Source organism: Juglans regia, chromosome 13 (genome assembly GCF_001411555.2).
Source record: "Juglans regia cultivar Chandler chromosome 13, Walnut 2.0, whole genome shotgun sequence".
Lineage (NCBI taxonomy): Eukaryota > Viridiplantae > Streptophyta > Magnoliopsida > Fagales > Juglandaceae > Juglans > Juglans regia.
Window position 1 is genome coordinate 7436512 of NC_049913.1, and position 19145 is coordinate 7455656.

General features: G+C 34.6%; 2 protein-coding genes and 1 pseudogene across 5 annotated transcripts; 2 read left to right on the forward strand and 1 right to left on the reverse strand.

The window, feature by feature from the left end:
- The first annotated feature begins 1743 nt into the window (after positions 1 to 1743).
- Positions 1744 to 5830, forward strand: LOC108997324 (annotated as a pseudogene).
- An 857-nt stretch (positions 5831 to 6687) lies between these two features.
- LOC108997323 (putative F-box protein At3g23260) lies at positions 6688 to 8953 on the forward strand. Its single transcript, XM_018973531.2, has 2 exons — positions 6688 to 6712; positions 7725 to 8953. Exons 1-2 carry the CDS (start codon positions 6688 to 6690, stop codon positions 8951 to 8953), a joined length of 1254 nt encoding a protein of 417 aa, XP_018829076.1.
- A 1330-nt stretch (positions 8954 to 10283) lies between these two features.
- Positions 10284 to 13432, reverse strand: LOC108997438 (probable protein phosphatase 2C 27). Of its 4 annotated transcripts, none has more exons than XM_018973726.2 (5): positions 13237 to 13432; positions 12491 to 12722; positions 12188 to 12382; positions 11869 to 12074; positions 10284 to 10988 (listed from the first exon to the last, which is right to left on the reverse strand). In XM_018973726.2, exons 2-5 carry the CDS (start codon positions 12653 to 12655, stop codon positions 10430 to 10432), a joined length of 1125 nt encoding a protein of 374 aa, XP_018829271.1. In that variant the 5' UTR covers positions 12656 to 12722; positions 13237 to 13432; the 3' UTR covers positions 10284 to 10429. The 4 variants fall into 4 exon arrangements, with proteins under 4 accessions (XP_018829271.1, XP_018829268.1, XP_018829270.1 ...); XM_018973723.2 differs by having other exon boundaries at positions 13298 to 13431; XM_018973725.2 differs by having other exon boundaries at positions 13172 to 13272.
- Positions 13433 to 19145: the final 5713 nt, after the last annotated feature.

The following is a 19145-nucleotide window of genomic DNA, read 5'->3' on the forward strand; positions in this document are numbered from 1 at the left end:
AACCTCAGATATGTGTTCTGCATATGCATGAAAGCTATATAAAAGAAAGTATTTTCTGTCATGACTGGTGTAGACATGAGCTAATTTATGCATTTTGTTTCTGATCATGCAAAAAGAGCGAATATGAAAATGTAAAAGTTTTTGCTGTGAATAAATGAAGATGTTTTGATTCTGTTTATTTCGAACATGTGAAATTATTTGAAGCCATTCAGTATTTGGTTTTGATATGATGTGGCATCTGAAAACCTTGGTATGAGAATCTGATTCTGTATTCTGATTAAAGTATGATTCTAATGGTTCTGTTATGTTTTGATAAGGCCCAACTACGAGTGATAATAGTGGATACGACCCTTCTACGGATTATAATAGTGGTTTATAACCCTACCACGAGGGTTAAATATGATATACAGCCCAACCAGGGGTTATAATAATGGATACGGCCCTTCCACGGGTTAATGTGGTAGTTTATAACCCTACCACGGGGGATAAACATGGTATCTGTCCCGATGTGATGCTCTAATTGATGAAGATGAGGTCTCAGATTTTGATATGCCAAAAGATTTTTGAATAAGAATGTTTTTTCTGAAAGTTTCGCTCTGATATTTTTGTAACATGTTTTGATATTTGCATTCTGAAAGTAAATGTTTCTATTTCTGCATTCTGAAGGTAAACATTTTGTTTTGCATTCTGAATTCTAAAAATGCTCATATTTACACACTGATATATGTTCTCTACTTACTGAGTTATTGATAACTCACCTTTTATCTCTAAATATTTTTTAGAAAATTTTGATGTTTCAACTGGAAAACAAGAGTATAAAGTTTTAGCAAGATGCGATGATTATAGTGAAATAAATGTATGAGAGTACAAGTTTATTGGAGAGTTTTTTTTTTAGTATGGTTTATGATTTTATGTTATTTGATATTTGGAGTCCTAAATATTTTTAAATATTTATTAAGTTTTTAAATTATCTCATTGAAGTATTTATTTGGTATCCTAGTAAGGGAATATATATTTTTAATTTGAATAAATAGATTTGTACTTTTTTAAAATATTGAAGTGTTTAAATATATTATGAAAGTTAGATTTAGATTACACGAGTTAACTTTCGAATCTCCGAGAACGAGGCATTACAATCTACATCCAGGTACCCACTCAAAAACCCTTATCTACTGTAGGTATGTGTTTGTGTATGTATGTATGCATGTGTTCTATTTTCTCAATCTAGACGAGAATTCACGCCCAAAGTTCCTCGCTTTGTTATCACTAATTTTGCTGTGTCGCTCAAATGGTTTTGCTAAAACCATGAATGCGTATTGCTGAAGAGGAAGGTTGTTTGTAAAATTTATTTGTTAATTATTTTTTTCTTGAATGTTAAACTTAGATTTCATAATGTGTACGTTAACAAAAAGTTTTTATTATTTTTTTGTTCGCGTAGGTGCGGCTGTTCGCTACCCAATCGGAATATGCTGACCGCCTTGCTGCCGCGGTGCGTGTCTAAGCCTGTTTCATATCGACGCCTGCTTGTGTTAATGTGATTGCCGCTGTTATTATACTTTGGCATTTCTTTCACTTTGGTTTATTTCTGACTAGTTGAATCAGAGAGCGACTGTACGAGTCAAATGCGATCACTAATTGATCAAATAAGCATGCAACAAGGAAGAATGCGATCACTAAACAAACTGTCTTTGGATATCACGTCCTAAGAGAAGAGAAAACAGAGGGGACCTTTTCGGTTTGGCCACAACTAACTAATTATGATGGTCGACAGCCAGTTCCAAATCTTTCATATTTGTTTTAAAATTGCGTTAGGTAATTTTTTTTATGAAGCTTTATCAAGCAATTATTTACTTTAGATCATTTAATGAGTTCCCAGGTTGTGAACAACTATGATAAGATGACATATCATTGATATCAATGCCAATGTGATCTGGTATTGGAATTGTTGGATGCTATCGAATGAAATAGTATTAAATATATTCCTTTTCTTGGTTCAGTGCTTTCACCTAGAAAGACATCAGAAACTCTCTATTCATATCCATCTTATTGGATTATACAGATTTATTTCCTTTGCTGCTCTTTGGTCAATTGGCGTTAGCTTTTTTCTTTTTAATTAATTATTTGGTATTTTTTCTGTTTTTCCAAATTATTGATTAAATTTTCTGCAGTCAGGCGCATTTCTTTTATGTCATTGTGGTATTCTATTTAATCGCCTGTTTGACGCAATTCAAGGCTCTTATCATCTTCTCTTCATTAAATTTTCAGGGAAAGGCCTGCAGGAATTGACTGATAAAGTACAGGTTAGGGTGCTATATAGCTTCCTTAATTCTCTCTGCTGCTCATCACTTCTAATCCTTCTAACAAGTTTTGTCAACCTTATTAGGTCCCAGTGGCAGCAGTTGTTATTATGGCATGCAATCGGGCTGATTATCTAGAGAGGACAATTAAGTCTGTCTTAAAGTATGTTTTGTCTTTGCAGCTGGCATACCATGTTTTTTCTCTTTTTAATTTCATGTTATACATTTTCATCTGACCCCCTGGCATAATTATCTATTTTTGCAGATATCAAAGTTCTGTTGCTTTGAAGTATCCTCTTTTTGTATCCCAGGTATTTACATGTGTAGGTTTCTTTTTGCTGTAACACAGAGTTAGGTTTGTCTTATTGGAATGATAAATCCTACTTTAGCTATGATTTAAGAGAGACTAAACAGCTCAACGTGATGGCTTTCACTTTTTCTTAGGATGGATCGGCTCCTGATGTTAAAAGTAAGGCTTTGAGTTATGATCAGCTAACATATATGCAGGTATTGTTCATTTTAATATGGTGCTTTTGTGGAGTGAAAAAGGTGGACTTTTTTTATTTTTCTCTATTTTTTTTTTTATATTGAAAAATTGTAGGTCCATTATGGCTGTTTCCTCTTGGAATGACAATGGACAAAAACAGTTTGTGCATGATCCTCGTAAGTTTGTTTTCAAAATTTCTCCCCTTTTTTGTATGATTTGTGCATTAAATGATTATCTGAAATAAATTCTCTGTGCCTTTGTTCCCTGATCTACCATCTTCTTAGATGCACTCTATCGTTCGGATTTCTTTCCTGGACTTGGGTGGATGCTGGCTAGATCTACATGGGATGAGCTATCTCCAAAATGGCCAAGTGCATATCCTTGTTGGTTTAGTATATTTGTGTGCTTGGATCTGACTATCCATGCATTTTGATGCGTGATTTTTATCATTTTCGTTAACAAAACCTTACTTATTGGGATGATTGGTTGAGGTTGAAAGAGAATCACAAAGGTCGACAATTTATCCATCCAGAAGTTTGCAGAACATACAATTTTGGAGAGCATGTATGTATATTGGTTCACATTTAAGATATATATTTTTCTTTAAATCCTTTTGTTAGGTTCTTATACAAGCATAGATTGGTATATATGCTTTGTAAACATTTAGCAATGTCTGTGCATGCATTCTATGGGTTGAAATACTAGAAATTTATCGGCAATGCCACCAAATCTTCTTCATTATTTTGTTTGAAGCTATGCACTGGATGAAAGCTTTGTTTGAAAATCACCCATTTTCATAATTTTGAAGTGCCACTTTTGGGTTGATGCTAAATGTTATTGCAGCTTTTGTTGGTTCACTGTTGGATTGATGACGTGGAGATTAAACTTCTGAGTGCATGCAGCCATCTTTTATCACCGTGGATTTGTGAAAGTCTATATGATTTCTTGTAGGGTTCTAGTATGGGGCAGTTCTTTAAAAATTATCTTGAGCCGATTAAGATGAATGATGCCCAGGTAAGTATTAATTTCTCTCTTTTCTGTCTTGTATGATTCAATGCTTATGTATGTACGTCTTCAATTTGACCTTTGCTTCTGTCTTTTGTTTCCAACAGGTTGATTGGAAGTCAATGGATTTGAGCTACCTGATGGAGGTAAAATATATTTTAGTTCTTTTTGAAGTGACTGGTCTTCATTACACTCGTGGTCAATAAAATTCCTTCCCAATTTTCAGGACAAGTTTATGAACCACTTCGCTGACACTGTGAAAAATAACCCATCCAAGGAATTGATGTTGTTCTAAAGGCATATAATATAGATGGTGATGTACGCATTCAGTATAGAGACCAACCCGACTTTGAACACATTGCACGCCAGTTTGGAATTTTTGAAGAGTGGAAGGTATAAATTCCTCACTGTTATTTTTTCCTTACCTTTCATTAACATTTACAGTAATAAAAGGAATAAGTTTTTTTAATCTAAATGAATTTGGTGGATGATATTTGGATAGCTCGTATTTCTTTAGCACTTGTGATAAAAGTATAACAGTGATCATGAGCAATTATATAGCCAGAAAATAACCTGAACCATTCTCTGTTGTTATTGCATTTAAACTACTCAATAACAAGAAAGCCAAGGAGGATTTCAAACAGTTTTTAATAGCAAGTTTCACTACATGGTGAATGCTGTGAGTCAAATTCACATGGTAACCAGGTAATTAAATTATGTTTCAGTCATACTGTGACGTTTTATGTTCGTAAGTTTTTTCTCCCTTTTATTAGTTGCGATGTTAGGTTCTCAAAATGCCCTGTAACGGTGCATTTATTTTCAGGTTGACATAAGAAAATAATAAAGAAGTTGCATGAATAACCACTCCCAACTATACAAAAAGTTGCATAATCTCTCTCACATACACACGGCGTGCATGTGCGCTCTCACATACTTGTACTAGCACATGAGCAGCCACAAAATATAATCTGGACTATTTAATGACCCGGCCTCTTTTTGCTTATTATGCGGTTGCAAAGATGCTTGTAATTTGATTATTTGAAACTGATTTTATCCATCACTTTAGTAAAAGGGATGCCCTGCTCATGTTCTTCCTTTTCCTGAATTTTCCAGGATGGTATACCAAGGACAGCATATAAAAGTGTAGTTGTTTTTAGATACCAAACCTCAAAACGCATATTCCTTGTTAGTCCAGATTCCCTCAAACAGCTTGGCATTGAAGGTTCTTGATGCAAAAACAGGTTAGTGTAATTACCACACTGTATATTATTGTTTGTAACGGACCGCCATTACTTTTTATACTTAAATTGTTGTAACAAAATAGAGTGGAATTTAAGCTATGGTGCCAACGTTGCGAAGTTCTGTTTGATTAATTGGCGTGAATGAGAGCCATGAACAGAGTTTATGAGACAAGTATGCCTTTATTTGGTAGACAATGAGGTTCAGGCCAAAGAACTGATCTCGAAGCAGATAGCACTCATACAATTAGATGATCAGTACCATTTACACTTGAGGATGTGAACCGATATCAGGCCGAGTTTCTAACAGCTATACCAACTTGTAATTGTAGCGTTTAACAGCTTAATGTAGGATACACCAAATTTTTATAGTTGTCAATCTGGTATTCTCCAGAGGGTAAACATATGCCAGATGGTCCTAATTCAAGCAAAGAGATCATGCTTGAATTCGAGCATAGAGATGTACTCATAAAAACAAAACATAGAGATGCCGTTACTTTTGTGAACTTTTCATTTTTTTTTATTAATGCCGTTGTTTTCATGGAAGAAGTGTGCTTGTTCATAGGAAGTTTGAAGCAATACATTCTGAGAAAGAGGAGAAATCTTCAAGCAGATTATGTTCCATTTGTCTCCAGACAAACATGGCCAGCAAGTAGAACAAGAAGCAAGCAACAAGGCGGCCAGCTTCCCATGCTTCATGAGACGTGAACATGACCACCTTCGGACAATGGCGAGAGGCTCCATGTCGTGGGCGAGCTCTCTATTGGAAGAATAAAATTAAATAAAATCTAACAGGACCACTCTTATGTCGTCAGCACATAAAATCACTTTGGTTCTCTTGTCATTGCATAGATTTAGAACATATATAATACAAAAGTGTACGAATAAGATATCCAGTAGCATAAAAATGAAAAAAAGATTGAATAGAGGAGCTCCCGAACATATAATGCCTATAGAAACATAATCGTTTTATCTCGAAATAGATAAGACTGTCTAAGAAGGAAAATGATTTATACAATGTTAGGATGTATAAGTTTTGTGCGCATATTTACTTTTTCAAAAACTTACTTTTTAAAAGTGGGTTTTATTATTTTTCAAAATAAATATGCAAAGCTTGTATGTTCTAAAACTGTATCTAATATTATTTAGCTATAAATTTTTTTTTTTTCCGATTTCTTCTTTTAAATTTTCAGAAATTGTATTAATCCAAAAAAAGACGAAAACGAACAACCAAGCATTCCATTGTGAAAATTGGATAGATTTTCAAGAGGAGGGTCATGAATCTAAAGAAATTTGTGTTAACTAAAGGTGTATAGAAGGTAAATCACGTCTTAACAAAGGTTCGCCATAATAGAGCTCTTTTACAACAAGTTTTTCTTTGTCGTTTAATTAGGGATGACACTAACTAATTAAGACGAACTTCAATGGCCTTAATAAATCTCAAACTTAAACCGCGATAATTTGTCTATAAATGGAACATTTTCAAATGTAATTCTTTAGTCACGAAATAATATAGGAGTTTATTCAGTTGGAGCAGGTGGTCTTGATTGATTCTCTTCCCATGCAATTCCTTCAATTTCTTGCATGAGAGAGAAGCAAGGTTGTGCAAGATACATACAAAGAATCGTTGTGAGAATTGGATTGCCCACTCCAAGGATACATGGCGTCTACAAGTTCACAAAAAGGTAAACCTGATCATATCCATAAATTTTGTCCTAATACGGTATAGTACTAGGGTACCTTGTTATGCTACATTTTAGGAATGAATGTTGAAGAGGAACTTCTGTTTTTGGATTTATGTACGTACTTGCATGCTTTACCTTGGGAGATGGGGATGATCAAGGAATCCAAAGATGTAGGCCCCATCAGATTCTTGCTTTGGGAAATAGGTTGAAAGAAATGGCGCCAGACGCTTTCTTTTGGAAGTAAATCTTTTTCTTGCTTTGGGCAAGATCCCATGCAAGTGGAAGGAGAACCCAATCACCGAGTATTAGGCGAACTTTCCAATGAACTTTCTCTAGCTTCTTAACTTGAGAAAGATGCGTATGATAATCTCATTTTTTGTTTGTTTGTTTGATTAATCTTGTCATATCTGCCATACTATTTTCTTGTTCTTCTTTTTGTAACCAAGAGGATGATGATATTCGAGGTAAATGAATTATCATGTAATATAACAATTCAGGACAGTTTGTAAAGACTACCTGCACGTCTAAAATCCTCAAAGGAATAATAATCTATTGCTACCCAGAAAACATAATACGCCTAGGAATTTCAGGTACTTTTGATTTGCTACATCAATCCTCGCCAATGTGCATACCCATTCCAAGGTCTAGGTAGGTAGTTTCCGCAGCATTAATGGACGGAGGGCTCAAAGACTAGTGTCAGAGGAATGTCTACGCATAGAAGTGCTAGGATTGGACTTTGTTATTTCCGTTGAATCCATCTTCTTTGGCATCCTGTGGGGCCAAGTTAGATCTATATATACGTTTATCTTCCCAATTATTTCTCCCCGAAACAAGTTTCCGTCAAGAAAATTATGCAAGAAATAAGAGGTGTTGTTTTGTTTGTTAATTGATCTTCATGGTCTGTGATATATGCTTCTCCATGAGCAAAAGAGTCGATCGTAGTCCTTTTTGCATTGTCCATCATGATTCTTTATGTGCATTTTAAATTCTTGTTAACTCGTATCATTTGCAGGTCTTGAGGAAACTTCAGTTGTGCAGCATAGCAACACGGAAATGGAATCAAATTCTGACATTCAAAATGAAGAAGATGGCTTCATGGAGATTGATCCAGAAGCCCTATTTCAGATATTAGCAAGGGTTCCGCCAGAAAGCCTTGTCCATTGTAAGAGTGTCGGCAAATGTTGGCTAAGCACGATTCGTGATCCAAACTTCCTCAAGTTCCGTTGTGACATTCAGAAATCTAATCGGTTGTTCATCATTGAAAAGAATTCCTGGTTTGAATTCTATGCTTTTGCTTTTGGAGTTGAGAGTGGTATTTTCACGGGTAGAACATTACAGCACTCCTGCTGCCTAGTCATTCGCATTGAAGATACCTGCGACGGGCTGATACTTCACAAATCTATATTTGAAAGCGATTTACACATCTATAATTCCTGCACTGGAGCCACGAAAACTGTCACCAGCCATGAGCCACCAACGAGTTCAAAGAACTACTATTCATTGGCATATGATGCTTCCATCCAGAAGTATAAGTTGGTTTGGTTTTGTCTGAGTAAGAGCATTATTAAGTGCTATATATTTGTTCTGGGTCGTAATCATAACACTGACCGAAATGAGAATGCTGATTGGAGGGAATTGAGCTTTGCTTTCCCACAGATTGTTATTCCTAGACAACCCACCATATATTTTGACAGAGTTGTCTGTAATGGTGCTCTGAATTGGATAGCCGAAATTATTCCAGAAGAAAATGAAGAACAGGGAGCAGCATTTGTAATATCAATTGACATAGCAAGTGAGGAGCTTAGGGACAGAATAGAGTTGCCAAGCAAACCCAACATATGCTTCACGGAAATGTTCAACTGCAAGTTATTAGTATCGAATGGATTCCTTTGTTATGCTAATCCAACTTCCAAAGAAGAATTTCATTTCTGGGTCTTAAGGGATGCTGCAAACCATTACTGGATGAAGCAGCTTACGCTACGTCTTTCATCGATGCTTTTCATACCAGATAGTTTGAGGACTTTCCTTTGTGATGATTTCCTACCTCTTGCAATAATAAACGAGAGTGAAAAGTCTTGTCCGATTTCAATCCTGATACTACATTGCCACAGGTTGTTTCTGTACAATGTGGAGAGCCAAGAGCTGAGGGTCAACGTGCTTGAAGAAGCGGTGTCAGAGGATGCATACTTTCTTCCCTTTTCCACCTTCACTTTTATTAACAGGCCTATTCGTTGGGACTAATTACCTTACCTAAATAGAATCATGGGCATGTTCTAATGGAACAAAAGACTTGGATGAAAATAATTGAAGGTAAGAATGGAGTGATTTTTTAGAAATAATACTTGCAGTTTTAAAGTGTGTAAGTCTCGTGATTATTTTTAAAAAATGCAAGTAAATATGATATTCACATTTTCTCGGACAACACATTATAAGTTTAAAGAGGACGAGAAGAAGTGTAATCTTTAATCATAACAGAAAAAGACAACATACAGGAAAAAGACAGATAGTATCCCATAAAGCTCAATTGGTAAGGTTGTGGATGACTACGTACCTCACCACTTGTATGCACTTCGTTAAGCAGATGATGAGTTTTTTGAAAAATAAAAAGGGAAAAAAAGAAAAAGTTGGGGTCCATCGAATATCAGGCAGTCCAGGAAAATCCCCATCCGAGGACAAATGAATCAAACCCACGCACAACCAAATAGTCCCTCCCCCATAAAGGTCTAAAATTAAGTCCTTTTTGTCTTAACCCAAGAAAAGTATGTCTTTTTGCACTCTTTTGTTCATCATCTTTGGATGCTGATGCGTGTTCCTTTTGGGCATTTTAAGTTCTCTCAAAGCCGCTCTCTTTATTGCAGAATAGGCGAAGGATAAAACAGGTTCCACCAGGATTCTACAAACTCAGTCCATAAAGGCCAGATTCTCTCGCCGGGCATGCGTACACGAGTTCATTGTATTCGAGTTACCGTATAGTCATTGGGATAGGCTTGTCTTTTCTTTCTTTTCTTTTTTTTCTTTTTTACGAGTAGCTTGTCTGTTTTTTTCCCCCTTTTTGCGAGGGGGTTTGGGATTTTGTAGGTCTACTCTTGTTTGCTGTATACTGCAGCAGGTTTTTACCTGCCCTTCTGACAATTATCCATTCCTTACGAGTGTGTAATCTGCAATTTCCTTGAGATGAATTGATCACATCCAATCATTTGAAAAAACATGAAATCAAATCGTTTTTAGCACCCTTGGTATGAGCAACCTGTTGTGGTTGGATTTTGGGGGAGGGTGTGAGAGCTCTTTCCATGGCCTTCCCAAGCGGCTGGGTGAGAGGAAGATCGAAGACAGGTGCATCTTCTAGGTTGGCCGTTGTCAGCGTAAAAGGATGAGACACCTTGATGTCTGACAGTCAAAATTTGATGGTAATAATGATGCTTCAGGCACGGCCAATGTTTGTAAATACAACTTTCCATGTTTTATTTAAAGCATTCTTTAACCACACCCTTTATAACACTTCTGATGAGACAAACGTTGCATGTTTTTTGGGTATCTGGGGTGGCAGAAGAATTTTCAAAAGGACACAAGATTACCGTCTAGGACAAAAGTATTATAATCACTTGAGCAGAGTACACATCGTGATCAATGTTCTTAAACCAGTCATAAGCTAAATCAAACGCAAGCCATGTTTGGGTGTTCATAGCACATCATTATCGTAGGCTTAATCAAATCTAATCATACATTACGGTCCAATACCTGTTGGAGAAGGTCTAGACCTTCTGCCGATATACACCTCTTGAGTTGAAATTTTGGGATCTCAAGCCGAGGTGGTGGATCTGGAGAGAAACATACAATAACAACTGTCAGGTTGTCACACGTATTGCGCTTGAGTGCCTCTCTAACCAGCTCCCTTGAGCATCTCTCAGGATCATTATGAAGGATCAACTCCTTCCTTGCAATTGTAACAGCACATTGGCTGCTCATCACATCCCACAGGCCATCACAGGCTAGTATCAAGAACTCATCTTCCTCACTCAGGACCATCTCCTGAAGCTCTGGCTCTGCACTCAAGGGACATGATGAACCTTTGGGACCTTTCATGTGCCAATCTCCAAGGGCACGTGCCACTGATAATTGACCACTAAGGTAGCCATCGTATACCACACCACCAAGTTTCTCGATTCTTAGTCTCTCAGAGGAGCAATCAGGTTTGTGGTCTTTGGACAGCTCAATTGCCTTACCTCGTTTCCCCAGCACAGCTCGACAATCCCCTGCATTGGCAATTAGCATCACCCTGGAAGCACAGGTCATTCGCAAACACAAGTAGCTTTATCAATAGAAATATGGAACAAATAAGAGAGGATTTTGCTTTATCAAGTATCTCAATTGCTTTATCACCAAGGGGTTGGCCCAAGTGGTGAAGGTCTTGGTCTTGGGATATCACTCCCTTCAAGGTCGAAAGTTCAACACCACATGGGTGCAAACAATCCTTTGGGGCCACACCCCTTGGTGAAAAACCAACGATTTAACCAATTCCGTGTAGGGAAACTTCCGATGGTACGGTGTACGGGACCAAGGTTTACTTTGCAAGAGTGGGTCTGAAGGGCCCTGCCTTGGAGAGGTTCCCGACATCAATAAATAAATAAAATAAGAGAGAATTTTGAAGCTAAATAAATTAGTCATTGCATCCAGATAGAAAAGAAAGATGAAGAATTCACATGGTCCTGACCATTATTCAGGAACAAGGGAGTCATAACAAAGAAACTCAGAGATGAAAACATTATTCACATGTTCCCAACCAAAATTTCACATCATTCACATTATTGCCAGCCGCCAACTTGCAGTTGTTAATTGGCAAGTGAAGTTCTATCCCAGGATTTAGCCAAGAAAGGTATCTAGATAAGAGTTAAAAAGTAGACATGGTATTTTCAAAGTCCAACTTGGCTATAAAATAACCATTTTCCTCCACATATACGCATCAATATCTCTTCATTAACTGCTGATCAATTATTATTCCTTGTAGACATGTATCAGAAGCCTCAATGATAATGCAGATGAAAAATACCATAGACAGCCATAGTCAACTACTAACGATTATTGAATTTGTGATAAGACTTCAATTCAGCCAAGGAAAATTTTCCAGATAGCGAGTTCAGACCAAAAACAGCAATTACCTTCCAAAAATAAGGGCAGTCAGGGCGGTGGTGCCAGAGGAACTATCAAGAGAATCAGCATCAGCAAAAGCGTGGTCAGCTCTCTGAAAAGCACTCTTAATGGCGTTCTTTACACAAATGGGGAAATGAGAGTCCTCAAGAATAAATTGAAGAATGTTCTCTCTGATAAACAAAGCTGCATCTACACCCCCATGGCCATCAAAGACCTGCAGCAGGACAATAATGATCAACAAGCTGCATTGTTTTTTCATTGATAAAATACTTGAAGTAATTGACAAGTCAGAACTATAATTTCTAAATAGACGAGTCCGTTACAGACCCCATAGAAAGCTCCAGGAGAAGAACAGTGTTCAATTGGACCTAGATGTTCAAGAAGATTATCTATACAGATGTGCTCATCCTCCATATATGGTTTTGGTCCAATCTCCGAACAGCTTCCAGAACGAAAAACAGGTTCAAACATGGTATTTCCATCTGATGGTGACTTTGTGCTGACCATCCCAATATCCAACTCCTAAGCAAAGGGGTCCAAAGGCAGGAAATCAAATGCAATATAAATTCAACATGAAAGGAAGATGGACAGTTATCTTAGCTGGATTCCTGAAAGTATAGGTTTTCTCACCAAATCAGCAGCAGATGACAATTGAGCTGAACTCATGCAGTGCCGTATTGGTGGGAGGTGCCGAGGAGGTTTTCCCGTGTTCACTACTTTTATGCTCTCAATAGTTTCCGACTTATCATCTCTCATTGGGTTGGCAGTCCCTTTGCTGTAACCTTCTTCTAACATGGAAAGAAAAGGTGGGTATTCGGTCCCTGTAGCCACTTTGCTATTCTAAAACTTGAATCCATTCAATCTGTGTCACAAACAAGCAATTAAAACTGAGCTTTTAATATTGGATAAATGAACAATTCCCGGTAGAAGGAAGAAAGTAAATGAACAGGAAAAGGGGGTAAGAAAAGCATGTTAATTTCAGTTCTTGTAGGATTGTACTATCTTTATCATCTATGTGGGAAAACCTGGTAAGAAATCTAGCCCCATAATCATGTCAAACCAAGTTAAGCTAAGATCAAGCCACCCAGCTCCAACAAAACCCACAAAAGAAAGAATAAGAACGTTAAAAAAACCAATGGACAACAAAAAACTTCTCAAAATTGTATAAGAATCCAAAACCGCAATCACCGAAAACCAGAACCCAAATATCAAATTTCAGAAGATTCCCTGACTTTAAGCAGTTAATCGCAAATGATTTAAACTAAAGAAAAAGAAGACAAAAAACAGAAAAGAATAAAGATAAGGATATACCAAATTATTCTCAGACACAAAGTAGAGAAGATAGTGGAGGGGGGTTATCAGAGTACTTGACGTACAATAATGGTAAGCCGGAGACAATCCTTGAAAAGAAGGACGAATGAAAAACGAGAGACATACCCAGAAAGCCAGAAAAGAATCCGAAGCTTTCAAACCGAAATGATGAGAACAAGGATCATTTGAAAGGCTAGGACTATCGATGCGACTGTTATTAGTGCCGAAAGCTTCATTCTTTTTTGCTGACACGTTGTTTTGTGGAAGCTGGGGGCTCTGTTTTGCGTACTAGACTAGGAGGAGGTTGTTCAATATTTGCGGCTGGAATATCCTGGCCGTTGGATCCTTGAACGTGGGGAAAATCGACAGTCTACTCGAGGTTTTCACCCAAAGTCTAAGGTTGTTGACAGTGGTTGACAACGCGAGCCACATTGGATTCGCGTGGACGGGCAAATTGAAAGTTAGGCGTTTGTATATTTCATGAGCAGTGCCAACAACACCTTTGCATAGTATATTATAGCATAATATGATTTATAAAATTTAAAATTTATTTTATAGATTAAATTATAACACATAGATGGTATGTAATGTGAATTTCTTCAAATAAAATTATATATATAATATACACATAATACATATATATTTATATTTATATATTCGTTTTCTTTGACAGTATAAAACTCTGCAATGATTTCTTTTAGGAAAATGGTTATGATAATTATCTCAAAAAGTTTTAAACGGTAAGAAATAGATTCCAAAACCATCCCAATTCAACAATTCCAAACCAAAAAATTGAAAATGATGGATTTAAAGAAATCCAACAACTAGTAGAGTCAGTCCCATGTCTTTTGCTTGATGTCAAGAGATTCAATAGAGGATTATTTGGAGGACAATTTTAGAGACAAACCAAGTTGGGGATTGCTATAATTTGTAATATATATATAAATATATATATATATATATCAATATGCAATAGAATAACTTGTGGGTGTGGCTCAAGGTTTGCATGTATCTTAGTGCAGCTGCATAATTTTTTTTTTAAAAAAAAAAAAATAGAAATGGTATCTCCAAAAGAGGCTCGAGGGCGCATGATTCTATGCATGCTTGTCCTTCCTACCTTTGTGAAGCAGCATTGGGTTATAAAGAGCCAGAAAATCAAAGTGGAGAGTGGAGAAGTTTTCTCAGAAGTGCCAAAATATCCTGAAAGATAGATAGTTTTAGGAAGGAGAAGTGGTAGCTCTATAAAGCCACATTCATCATGTTTTGTATGTGTTGATGAATGCCAACATACTTTGAAAAGGGGCCTCCAACTAGTCTTCAGGAAATGAATTTATAATTATAAAATGCTACATTTTTTCTTATCATTTTGGCAGGGTTATTGCTGACTACTTGAAACTTAACCACTTCGAAACGTTAAATTCTTCCCTAACTTTTTGTTTTTGGAACCGTCCAGATTTGCTGTCAAGCATCCATCGAACTTTTCTTGTAGCTAATATGCCACAAAGACCTTTTTTCCACCCCATGCGCCATTTCACTTTGCTGTATATTTTCATACTTCAAATCATCTGATGCTCTCTTTTTTAGACCTTGCAATTACATATTCACCGTTGATGCATGAACCTGCAATCAGATAAACAACTTTGGGTGAACCCAACGAGGATACCTCCAATGGTTAAGTTAGAGAAAGTATATGATCTCTTAATCAATTTGATCTTAATCACAATGCATACCTAGGAGTGTATTTATAAGGTTCAAGGTGCCTTACATTGTGAAGTCTTTCTGGAGGATAAGATACTGGAGTTGATGAGTGCACGAAAGTGCACTTTCAATACTCAATTATTGGACTAGAATGTTAAAATGTGAATAAAAATCATAGGAATTAATTTATATTTTTTAATTTAGCTTTATTTACTTTGAGATACTCATAACCACATTTTTATGTTTAATTTCAGAATCCATAAAAAAAAGAGCTAAAGCTCAGTCAAATTCAAAAGAATTTTTGAATTAGAATAATTTCCAAGAGTTTTCAACGAAGCATGACTTTTGAATTAAGAAAGACTTTCAAGTAATAAAGACTCTTTTATTTTCAACCTGGGCTAACTTTCAATGTAGATAGACGTGTGAATTTTCAGCAAATCAATAATGCTTCAACATGAAAAGACTTCAACGTTGGGATAACTTTACAAATATCAAATAAATGATAACTTCAAATAATGTGGGTTTGAGAGTAATTCGGATAAAAACAAAAAACAAAAAAAAAACAAATCACAAAAGAAAACTGCAAGAAGTTCAAGTCCAAAATGCGTTAGGAGACAGCCTAGATATACCTTAGTATTTTGATCATAACTTTCCACTCACATCTCCGATTGATGTGATTCTTGATGCGTTGAAAATATATCTTAAAGAGCTACAAATTCGTATCTGATAAGAATGTATAAATTCTGACTCTTGAAGTACGTATGTGGCTGCCAATCTGAGTCCTAAAAGTTAGGCATTTTTTATGCGATAATTAGGAAAACGTTAGGGCTTCTTTTACACCTGAGAGAAGCATATCATTGGGGGAGAGTTTTAAGGGGCGGCACAGTCCTGGAGAAGAGAAAAGTACCATTTTTATTTTTTAGTTCTTCTATGGAGAACTAAATCCTGGGTAAAGCTTAGGGTATAAATTGATTGGTGAAAATATTTTGATTTTATTTCAATTCATAGATTAAGTTTTATTGTTTAAGATTTTAGGATTGAATTCTCTATTTATAGATTTTTCTAAGTTTGAGGCAATTATATTAAATTTTGCTATGGTTTGATTTTGTTGAGCTATAGGATTATGAATATATAATTGTGACTTAAACAATTGTTTTTCATGTAATTGATGTGAGCTACACTATTGTTTGTGAACATAGTGTCTTCTTTAAATCTGATATTCATTTATATATATGAAAATTGTGGTTTGTAAATGAAGAATATTATGTAGAATTAAATTTGAGAAAATAGAAGAATATAATGTCATAACTTCTAATTAGGAATTTGGTGCTATAATTCTTAATTATGTATGTAGATTAGATTGAAAAAGTCAGAATATTAGATCCAGTTAATGGAAGCCCGAAACTTTACTTGCATTTTTATCCGTACCCTAATCTCATTTTAATTGTGTGCTTTAGGTAGAAATTTCATATTCTTGTCATATTGTCATTTAATCTTTTTCTTTAAGCTTGCATCTTGTAGTGTTTCTTTCGACTCCATGTAGATTGACACCTTGAACTATATTATACTACTGCGTAATAATTTGGGCGTAATTGAGTGCCCAACCAATGAAGGATACGATACTGGAGTTGATAGTGCCCAGCCAATGAAGATATCTTTACCGGACTTGTCTTATCAGCCTAAACTTTTGATAAGACAAGTTTTGTCAGTTAAGGTCAAAGTTTTGAAAACCGTTTCGTTCTGGTCGAAACTTGCTGTTCCATAACAGTAATCAAAATAATGTGGTTGACTATTTCGTACTGGATTCAATTTCGGTTGTTTTGATGTGTTTCGGGTCATTCCAGTAGGATTTCGATATTTCAACCAGAATGACCATTTCGATCCAAAAATTAACACACGGTTTCTTTGTAATTATTTTGAATCCCATGGCATATCTGTAATTTCCTCATCTTCTTATTTACGCCCACCAATTTCTTTTCTTATATCAATGTGTTAGTAGACTCATGGTTGGTTTGATGAGTGATATGAGATGAAGAGTTTGTAAATAGTAGTAAGATAATTTGTAAATGTAATGAGATAGTCTGAGTTGTATATTTTTGAGATTTTGAAAAAAAAAAAGTTAAATAAAAATATTATAAAATTAAAATATTGTAAGAATATAGTTTTATACTATTATTTTTGTTTGAAATTTTAAAAAAGTTAGAATTATTTTTTATTTAAAAATTTAAAAAAATTATAATGATTAGTTTGAAAATTTTGTATTTAAATTATGTTTAAGAATAAGAGGAAATTAAATGAAATGAGATCATATATGTTATATTTTATCTTAGGTCTCAAACCTGCCTCAGTACACTTCTCCATCTACCATTTTATGTTTTCTAATCAATATGTGTCAGTACAGGTCTCCATCTTCCATATAATAAATCAAAGAGATGAGATTTTCAAAAATAAAAAAAAGAGTTGTTTACATATTTTTAAAATATTTTCTTTATGAGTAGATGGAGAAGAAGGACGTCCTTGTGATTATCATTCTTAATATTATACACAATGGCGGCATTTACTTGAGGGAGGAATGGTAGGTTTGTTAGTATTTTATTGAGTTTTATAAACACGTGTGTTTAAGATTTGTATTGACTATTGAGAAATATTATTAAATTTATTCGGTTGGTATCTTTTTAAGATTTATATTGATTTTATTTTAAAATATAATTATTATATATATAATTTGTTTATATAATTTTTATCTTAAAATAATACATCAAAATATATATCGATATCGAAATATTTGTTCAAGTAATTCAGAACGAAACTCAAAAGTTTAGTTAATGTTCCTCGCCAATCACGACGATTTCCAAGGCCGGCTTAATAGGTTTTGGGCCTAACTCTAGGGTTAAAATTTTGATTGAGGGTTTTTTTTTTTTTTTTAATTTTAAAAAGTAAACTTAAATCATTTTTTTTAATGTTTACATTATATTTTTATTTAAAAAAATTCATTTCATTTTGTAAAATAAAATTACTGATTAAGATTTTATACCACATTTTCAACTAATAACCGACTTAATCTTTATTAGAGATTTTTTATTTAAAGAGGATTTTATCAAATCTACTTTTACAATACATATTTTAAACTATTAGAGCCCGTTTGGGATCACAAATGTTCTCGTGTATTCTCTTATATTCTTAAACTCAAATTTTTCTCTCTCATTCTTAAAACTTAATAAAATATCTCAATTTAAATTATTTTATTATTATTGATAGATATTATGATATATTCTTAATATCCAAACGAGTCCTAGAAGCAATTATAATCATTATTATCAATAAAATTTTATAAATAACTTGCACATTTGAAAAAAAGTAACCCCTTGCCTCTTTAAATGCTTATACAACAAAATTTATGAATACTCGAAAATTAGATTTTACTATTTATAATTTTCACATTATATATTAAACTAATAATAATAAAAAAAGAAATATATTCTTAGAATGAGAGTATGTGAAATAATTATTACTTGGAATACTTTTAAAACTAATAATAAGATAATATATATTTGATATTTTAATGTTCTTTTATTGAGTTAATTAATTTTGTTAATTGAATATATTTTTTAAAATTCTACTTAGATTTTGTTTTGGGCCTCCTTCCACTAGGGCCTTAGTCAATTGCCGAAGTCGGCTTTCCTTGCATTAAGGATGCGTTTTTCTTAATTTCAACAACTTTTGGGCCTCGTCTCAAAGTGGCAAAACAGAAACACTTTTTACATGTGATTTTCACTTTCAGGTTGTTTTAGCCATATATGGCACATGATGCTCTGTTAAAACGAAAGCACAACAGCCGAATGAAAACAAAAGTTTAGGACAGCGAGACATGTTCAAAAACCATTGGAACAACATCCTAAAGTTAATAGCTTCCTTGGACCCACTTCCATGCAATTACTCCCCCCCAAAACTGTAGGGGGAAAAAAGTCTGGCTGAGAGTCTCTGCTAAATTTTATGTTACAACTTACAACAGAAATGAAAATGCAGCATATAAATATCTCGTTTGGATAGTTAGTTTAGATAAAAGTTAAATAAAATATTATTTTTTAATATTATTATTATTATTTAAAAATTTAAAAAAATTAAATTATTTATTATATTTTATGTAAAAATTTAATAAAATTGTAATGATGAGATGAGATGAAATACTTTTTATATCCAAACCGGCTCAAAATATTCAAAATAGATATTTTTTTAGATCTTGTTTACCTAATAGTTTTATATAAAATATTAATTG

What these genes read in the sequence shown, in the direction of transcription:
- LOC108997323 (XM_018973531.2), top strand. Translation starts at nt 6,688, where the DNA reads ATGGCGTCTACAAGTTCACAAAAAG. An exon ending in GTCTACAAGTTCACAAAAAG is followed by an intron (nt 6,713 to 7,724) that starts GTAAACCTGATC and finishes TATCATTTGCAG; the next exon opens with GTCTTGAGGAAACTTCAGTT.
- LOC108997438 (XM_018973726.2), bottom strand. Translation starts at nt 12,655, where the DNA reads ATGTTAGAAGAAGGTTACAGCAAAGGGACTGCCAACCCAATGAGAGAT. An exon ending in TGTCATCTGCTGCTGATTTG is followed by an intron (nt 12,383 to 12,490) that starts GTGAGAAAACCT and finishes CCCTTTGCTTAG; the next exon opens with GAGTTGGATATTGGGATGGT. An exon ending in CTCCTGGAGCTTTCTATGGG is followed by an intron (nt 12,075 to 12,187) that starts GTCTGTAACGGA and finishes GTCCTGCTGCAG; the next exon opens with GTCTTTGATGGCCATGGGGG.